This window comes from Entamoeba nuttalli, assembly GCF_000257125.1.
Source record: "Entamoeba nuttalli P19 unplaced genomic scaffold asmbl_7711, whole genome shotgun sequence".
Lineage (NCBI taxonomy): Eukaryota > Evosea > Mastigamoebida > Endamoebidae > Entamoeba > Entamoeba nuttalli.
The window spans coordinates 9403-17704 of NW_008578767.1; the positions used below are offsets into that span (position 1 = coordinate 9403).

The 8302-nt window shown below is 29.5% G+C and overlaps 4 protein-coding genes across 4 annotated transcripts in view; 2 read left to right on the forward strand and 2 right to left on the reverse strand.

The window, feature by feature from the left end:
- Nucleotides 1-441: 441 nt before the first annotated feature.
- On the reverse strand, nucleotides 442-5403 carry ENU1_174510 (hypothetical protein; the record flags this gene model as incomplete). Its single annotated transcript, XM_008861283.1, has 1 exon — nucleotides 442-5403. One exon carries the CDS (start codon nucleotides 5401-5403, stop codon nucleotides 442-444), a length of 4962 nt encoding a protein of 1653 aa, XP_008859505.1.
- Nucleotides 5404-5840: 437 nt separating this feature from the next.
- On the forward strand, nucleotides 5841-6542 carry ENU1_174520 (hypothetical protein; the record flags this gene model as incomplete). Its single annotated transcript, XM_008861284.1, has 1 exon — nucleotides 5841-6542. One exon carries the CDS (start codon nucleotides 5841-5843, stop codon nucleotides 6540-6542), a length of 702 nt encoding a protein of 233 aa, XP_008859506.1.
- A 63-nt stretch (nucleotides 6543-6605) lies between these two features.
- Nucleotides 6606-7244, reverse strand: ENU1_174530 (hypothetical protein; the record flags this gene model as incomplete). Its single annotated transcript, XM_008861285.1, has 1 exon — nucleotides 6606-7244. One exon carries the CDS (start codon nucleotides 7242-7244, stop codon nucleotides 6606-6608), a length of 639 nt encoding a protein of 212 aa, XP_008859507.1.
- A 371-nt stretch (nucleotides 7245-7615) lies between these two features.
- ENU1_174540 (coronin, putative) overlaps nucleotides 7616-8302 on the forward strand; it is a gene marked incomplete at both ends in the record, with an annotated part of 726 nt that continues 39 nt past the window's right edge. The window contains one exon of the mRNA XM_008861286.1: nucleotides 7616-8302. This exon is cut by the window's right edge and continues 39 nt beyond it. Within this exon, the coding sequence (XP_008859508.1) occupies nucleotides 7616-8302 (687 nt within the window).

Below are 8302 nucleotides of genomic sequence, written 5' to 3' on the forward strand. Positions count from 1 at the left end.
TCTGTTCTTCTTGAAATTTCTCTATTGTCTTTTTATTTTGGAGTAAATACACATCTTGTTATATACCATTACTTCTTTTCTTTACTTATTTTTTTTATTTCTTTCTCCATATTCTCTTATTTCACTTTCATTTCATTCTTTGATAACATTCTACATTTCTTATTGCTGTTATCTTTACTACCATTATATTTACTTTTTTCTTTCTCTTTTAACTGATTTTTTCGCTGTATTTTATTTATTATTCATGATATCCAATTTATTGCTATTGATGTTCATTCTCTTCTATGTTCTTTTTTAGTTTTCTTTTCAAGACTCAAAAATATTACACAATAATAATAAATATAATATAAACTAATATATTCCTTAGTATTGAAAAACATCTATCTCTTCTTTTTCAATTGAAACATTAAAAAAAAGTAAATAAAATAAAGATGATTTAGATTAGTTTTTAAGAAGCTTAGTTCTATTTGCAACAGCAAGAGTTTCCATACCACCTTTCATATTATTTCCAATATTTTGACAAATAGCAATAAGTTGATTATCACCTTCAGTATCACCTTTTCCAACTGTAGCAGCTTTAACTGAACAGACAATCTTAAGTTGTGTAGAAAGATTTCTTAATGCTTGAAGTGAACGAGCCATATCATCAGCAGTTCTTGGATCTTTACAAATTGGCTGAGCCTTTTGAAGCTCTTTGCAGAACTGTCCAATAGCAGCTGCAATTGTTCTACCTTCAACAATAATACCTTCTTTATTAGCACATGATGCATGTTTTGCAAGTTCTCTGAAATGGACAGCAATATCTCCACAAACAGCTGGCATCTCGGCTTTTGCAATTTCTTTTGTTTTACCAGTAGCTTTTGGTTTTGACTCTTCAACAGCAGTTTGTTTAATTAAATCAGCAACAGAATTAATTTGAGACTCTAACTCATTCTTTGGTGGTTCAACTGGTTCTTCATCAATTGTCATACTTCCTAACATACCATCAAGATCAACTCCATCAGACATATTATCTAAGAGATCATTTAATTCAAGAGCAGCTTTAGCTTGATCACTAAGTCCATCCATATTTTCATGTACTTCATCTTTAATATTGAATTTGAGTCCTTTCATTTTATTAGCAAGATCACGTGATCCTTTAACAAGGTTAGAGAGATTAGTTTTCTTTCCTCCTCTAGCTCTTGCAGCAATTCCTCTAGCCTTTGATTTAGCTTTAGCTTGTTCTGTAATATCATTTCCAGTTAAGTCATTCAAATGTGCTACCATATCATTAATTTCTGAAAGAGTTCCATTCTCTTCTGCATGTTCAATGTCTTCTAATGCAAAATCGATTTTGCTAATGAGGTCTTCAATTTGATTTCTAGTTTCTTCATCTAACTCAGGATCATCTAATGCATCAGTCAATAATTTTTTCAATTTCTGAAGGTCGTCACGAGCCATAGCAAAGTTTTTATCTTTCATTGCTTTTCTGGCATGTGCAAGATATTTCATTCTATCAGCAACAGATGATTTTTTACTACCTTTAGTTTTTCCTCCTTTTAATTTTTCTTTTAACTTTTCAACATCAGCCTTAGCTGAATCACATGCAATTTCACAATCAAGGATATCTTCATCATTATTTGTATCAAGTGCTTTTTTGGTAGCTTTTTTAGCTTCTGCAATTGACTCTTGTACTTTTTTCTTAGCTTCTTCTAATTCTTTCTTTTTCTTTGCATCCTTTTCTTTGGCAATTGCCTCATCAATTGATTTCATTAACTCTTCGTATTGTTTATCTAATTCATCCAATGCTTTATTACCTTCTTCCTTGTCTTTACAAAGAACTGCTTCTTTGCATTTATCAAGTACTCTTTCTGTTTTCTTGCATTTTGCTTTTGGCTCAACATCAAAGTTATCATTCATCTTATTGACAGACTCATTCAATTCTTTAGCTGACTTAATTAAGTCTTCTTGTGCTTGTTTATCTTTTGGATTCTTTATAAGTTTATCTAAATTATTATCAACTTCTTTAGCCTTCTTTTTAACTTCTTCAAGATTTTTCAAAAGAGCTTCTTTTTCTTCTGGTGTAATATCTGCATTTTCAATCATATCTTTAATAGAATTTTCGTAATTCTCAACATCTTTAGCTAATTTTTTCTTTAATTCTTTAGCTAATCGTTCATTTGGTTCTTTTGCAAGTTTTTCTGCTAATTTACAATCATCTAAAATAGCTTTAGATGATTCTTCTGCTTTTATTTCACTTGTTTTACCTAACATTGGTTTCATAGATTGTGCAACTTTAGATGTTTCTCCAGAATTCTTCTTAGCTTTTGATGCTTTTTCTTTCATATTACCATCTTCTAATGCTTGTTTAGCTAATTCAATTTGTTCTTCACTTAATTTATCTATTTTTTCATTAGATTGTTTTAATAACTTTCTATCCTCCTCTGGGCATCTTTCAATTGCTTTATTGATAACATTATCCTTCATCTTCTTTTTCTTTTCAAGCTCTTCTAATGCATTTTTAAGTTTTTCTTCATTTTCTTCTTCAAGTGCTTCTGCAACTCTTCTTGATGCTTTTGCAATTTCTTCAATTAAAAGACGTGCCTCTTCATCGTCATTAAGAACAATTGAATCAGCAAGTTCCTCAATTTCTTCAATCTCTTTTAGATCTTCTTTGCTTTGTTTTTCATCTGATTTAACCTCTTCTGGTTTGTTATATAATTTATTTCTACATTTTTTAATTGAATCAACAGCCTTCTTTCTTTTAATAATATTCTTTGGATCACGAGCAGCAGTAACAGCAGCAGCTTGTGCCTCTTTAACAGGAATTAAAACATCATCAACATTTTGTCCCTCTTTTTCTTTTTCAGCTTTATATTTTTCAAAATCTTTTGTTAATTTGTTATTTGCTTCTTTCACTTTCTCACTATCAACATTTTCAATTCCTTCTCTCAATAATTCTAAATCTTCATCAACTTTGTTTTGTGTTTTTTCTGTTTCTTTTATTGGTTTACCTTCATCTTCCATGATTTTATCAAGGGTTTCTTGATATTTTCTTAATTTTTCTGATGCTTTTTGTCTTTGTTCTTTATCTTTTGGATCTTTTTTAGCTTTTTTAACCTCTTCTGAAGCTTTTTCATATTCTTCTTTAGTGTCTTTAATTTTTTTGACATCATCTTTTCTTCCACTCTTTTTAGCGTCTTCAATCATAGTTCTTAACATCTCATCTTGTGCTCCATCAAGTTCTACCATTGCATCTTCTAATTCATCTAAATCGCCATTAAATAAACAATCTCTTGCTTTCTTAGTACATTCTTTTGTTTTCTCTGCTTTCTTTGTAACTTCACTGTCTTCTTTTACTTTAACTGCAACTTGCATTTCATCTGGAGTTGCTTTACATTCTCTCAATGCGTCATCAATTGCCTCAATATATTCAGTAATAGCCTTGTTAGCTTGTTCTGCTTTTTTCTCATCTTTTGAATCCTTAATAAATGTATTGGAATCATTAATGGCTGGAACTAATTTTCTTTGAATATTATCAGCATATGCATCAAGTAATGGTTCCTTTTGTTTTTGTGCTGTTTCTTTCATTTTTGGAACAGTGGCTTTTGTTGCTGTTAATGCTTCTTTAGCATTTTTAGCTAATGCACCTGTATTTTTATTATTGACTGCATCTTGCATTTCAACAGCTGCTTGCTTCATAGTTAAAAGTTCTTTAATTAATTCTTCATTTCTTTCTTTTTCTGAAAGTGCTTTTTCAGCTTGTTTCTTAGTAATTCCTTCAACAACAAGAGCATCAACAACATCTTCTTTTAATTTTTCTAAACTTTGTTTAGCCTTTTCCTTTTTGGCTTTATTTTCTTTATCAACAAGTGATGCTTTAGAATCATTAATTGATGGTGCAAGATCTTCACTAAGATTCTCTGCAATTTTCTTTTTCTTAACGTCTTTATTTTTAACTGCTTCTTGGTTCATTATTTGTGCTGCTTGTTGAACATCATTAATAACAGGTTTAGCATTAGAAACAAATGCATTATTATCTCCATTATCTACTGCATATTCCATTGCTTCTATTTGTTTATACGTATTCTTTAATTTATCTAATTTATCTTTTGGCATAGTCTTAAGTGCTTGTTCACTATTGGCAATAATAGTTTCATCTTCAATATCAAATGTAGCTTCTTCAACTTGTGGTTGTTCTGGGATATCTTCTACACCAAGTTCTTGTAATTCTTTAACAATTCTTGCTCTATCTTCTTTATATGATTCAATTGCTGCTTCTTTCTTAGCATCATTTTCTGGTTCTGAAAATGCAGTTTTAGCATTATCTACAAATGTTTGGAAATCTTCTTTAATTTTTTTTGCTTCTTCCTCTTTTTCTGGGTTCTTTTCATTTCTAGCATCAGCAATTCTTCCATCCACAAATTTTGGAACTTCTTGCATATTTTCATTTGTTGATGAAACAAAATCTTTTGGATTATTCCAAAAGACTGCTTCTCCTGCTTTATCTAAATTTTCTAATACAGAAAGTCCTGTTTTTACTTGTTCTTCTTTTGAAACAATTGGTTTTGAATTCTTTATTTTTTCATCAATACTAGCATTTTGTGCGGCTGTTTGTGCGTTAAGAGCTTCTTGTTGTTTTTTAACAATTTCTTGACTTTTAGCAACTCTTTCTTTAGCCTTTTCCATTTCTTTCATTAATCTTTCTTTAGCTTCTTCCATTTCAACTCTTAACTTTTCATTATCTGGATCTTCAAGATATGCATTAACTGCATCAAGAAGTTCATTTGAATACTTCTCAATATTATCAGCAAGTTCTTGCATCTCAGCTTTATCTGATGGAACTGCTTCTCCATCAGCTTGTGTTCTTATATCTTCAGCAATTTGTAAACCTGCTGAACACAAATCTCCTGCAATATCTGCAAAACGTTGTGGATCTTCATCAACTAATTTAGTATCCATTTGTTCTGCAAGTTCTCTCATTTTTTCTTGTTCAGCTGCAAGTTTCTTAAATGTAGCTCCATATACAATTTGTAACAATTTAATACAATTGGTTCCACAAATTCTACATCCATCAACAAGTTGTTGATAACCTTCTTTTAAGTTAGATGTTTTAAGGTTATTGGCTGCTTGAGTTAAATCACTTGATCCAGTAAATACTTCCTCAGCTGCGTCAAGAATTTCTTTTTGAATATCAGGATACTCTTCATAATCTTCTTCTGCAAGGTCCTTTGCAATTTGTCCAATATTGTCAGATTGCTCAGCAACACTTTGAATAGACATTTGCATTTCTGGTCTTGGTGGTTTATTTTTCTCTTGTAAAGCAACAAGCATTAAAACAAGAGAAGATACACTATCAGCAAATACTTCACAAATTTCTTCTGCGCATTTAACGAGATTTTGGTTGTCGTCTTCACTACTCATAATCTTATGATTTTTTTCTTATTTCTTAGATTTAAATAGTCTTTACCTCTGATCTTAAAATTATTCTCTTCTATTTTTATCTCTTTAACTTGTTTTATTTTGTTTTCATCTTACCCAAAATTTTTAACCTAAACTTCATCTTTATTATTTCTTTTGTTTCTAACAGTAAATTCTTTTTTATTCTGTTTTATGGAAGTTCATCAAATTTATTTTTATAACACCAACGAAAATAGTTCATCGTTGTTAAAAATATAATATTTTTAATGTTAGATAACTATTTGCTAAATCCTCCTTTTTAAACTAATTTAAAAACCCTATTAATACATTCAACAATGCTCTTCTTCTTCTTTAGTTTATTTTTCTTACAATCTTTTTCATACTCATTATCAATAATTGTTGTTGTTGGTCCAAAAAAAAGACCTTGTTTTTCCCTTTCAATGAAAAGCTTAAAACAAGCACTTCAACACAAACCTATAACATTAGTAATTAAACGTATTCTCTTTGTTAAAGGATGTATTGTTTCATGTTTGTTTCCTATATTCAATAATATTATAGATGATTTTACAAAATCATTTCCTGAAATAGAAATTTCATATATCGAACCTCCTTTAAATAAATTGAAAGGAATAACTGGAGAAAGTTGGACAAATGAAGTTTTATCAGCTACTTGGAGTAGAACTGGAAATCCAGATTGGAGTAGATCAAAATATGTAAAACATCTAACAATAAATTATTTTTTTGAAATTGGAATACAAACAATAATTAAAAATATGCAACCAAATGATTTTGTTCTATTTGCTGAAGATGATCAAAGTTATTCAATAAATGCATTTGAACATATATTAAAATTAATGGAAAAAAATCAACAAAATACATGCTTTTCAAAAATAGCAATTGAACCATATAAAGAATATTATAAAAAAACAATAAACACTTTTGAAGTACACTTATGGGGTGCTTGGGGAAATTTACGTTCTAAAAACCAAATAGAAATATTTTTGAGATATTTAAAATTTTCAAATTTTGCTGAATCAGAAGATACATTAGGAATTTATTTGTGTAAGAGTTTAAACCAAACAGTGGAAGTTGATTGTGTTTCAAAACATTTTGGAAGAGATATACGTTTACCAAAAATATAAGAATGATATGCAATTAAAAAAAAAAGAAATAAAAGAATTGAATGAATCAACGATAATTCAATTTTAATCAGATTTTTGTTTTTCAGCAACTTTTGAAGGAGTAGATTGTTTTGGAGAAGTAGTAGTAGTTGGTGAAGCATTACCAAATCCTTTAGAACGAAGGATTTTTTGTCTATAAGCTTCTTTTTTAGACTTATAAAAGGCCCAAAGAAGGCAAAGAACGCAACCAATAATTATAATGACACCCCATTCAATACATACTGAAATAAATCCTTTATATGGTTGAATGAAAATACTACCAAATGGATCTGATATTAATTGTTTTTTCATTCTATTTAAAGTGAAGTTGACATAAGCACTATCAATATAATGAGTACCAGTAAGAATTGGTACAGCAACATAAGTAAGATTAACAGTTGATCCAACTGGAATAAAGTCAAAGGTAACACTATTACTTTGACCTTCAACAAGTTTCATACATTGAGGAACTTCATCATAAATAACTACATTTGATACATTTGATGGACCTGGATTTGTTACAGTAACTACTATAGTTACCTCTGTTTCAGTGAAAAAGAGGTCATCTTCAATATTTTTTTCTATTATTAATGGACTAACTTGGTTTTCATCTGGTGTTTCAATAACAGCTTCTTCTTGAGCATTAACAAAAGCCAAAACAAGGATGAAAAAGATAAACAACATTGTTTTGATTTATTAGTTCTCAACTTTAATCACTTCTTCTCTTCTTTAATAACTATTTTAAATACTATTTTTATTATTATTTTTTACTATTTTATTATTTTAAGCATTTTTACTTTCTTTTTCAGTAATTATTTTATTAAAAAAATTCCTCACCATCAGTTTTATTTTATTCTTCTTTTATTACTTTTTCTTGTTTGATTTATCAAAGTTTTAATAAAAAAAACAAAAAAAAATATAATATTTAAGTTCCATCTGAAAAAAAAACTTCAACTAGATTTCTAAAAATAAAACAGAGAAAAGTTAGATTCAGATCCAAGCGTTTAAGCAGAGCTCAAAAAGACGAGAACTCGAATTGAAATCATTAAACTCAGATGTCTGGCAAATTCGTTAGAGCCTCAAAGTATAGACATGTCTTTGGTACTGAATTTAAAAATGACCAACAATACAGTGGAACTAAAATGACTAAATCCGCATGGGATTCTAATATGATTGCTTGTGGTTGCAGACATTTCTCAATGATTTGGGACGTAGCTGGAGGAGGAGCTTTCGCAGTTATCCCATATACTAAAGTTGGAAAACAAGTAGATGTTTGCCTTGTTAGTGGACATAAAGGAACAGTTCTTGATATTGACTATAATCCATTTAATGATAATCTTATTGCTTCAGTATCTGAAGACTGTAATATTTGCATTTGGAATATTCCAGAAGAATGCCCAGCAGGAAATATTCATGAAGCTGCTCAAACTCTTCAAGGACATAAGAGAAAAGTAGGTACATGTAATTTCAATCCATGTGCATCTAATGTTTTAGCTACTTCATCGGCTGATACTACTATTAAAATTTGGGATATTGAACAAGGTGAAGAAATGTTCTCTATTGGAGGATTTACTGATATCATTAATTCAGTTGCATGGAATAGAGTTGGAAGTGAACTTGTTTCAACATGTAAAGATAAGAAAATTAGAATTATTGATCCAAGACAACAAACTGTTGTTAGTGATGTTCTTGCACATCAAGGATCTAAAGGTATGAGATGTTTATGGATGCAAAATAATGAA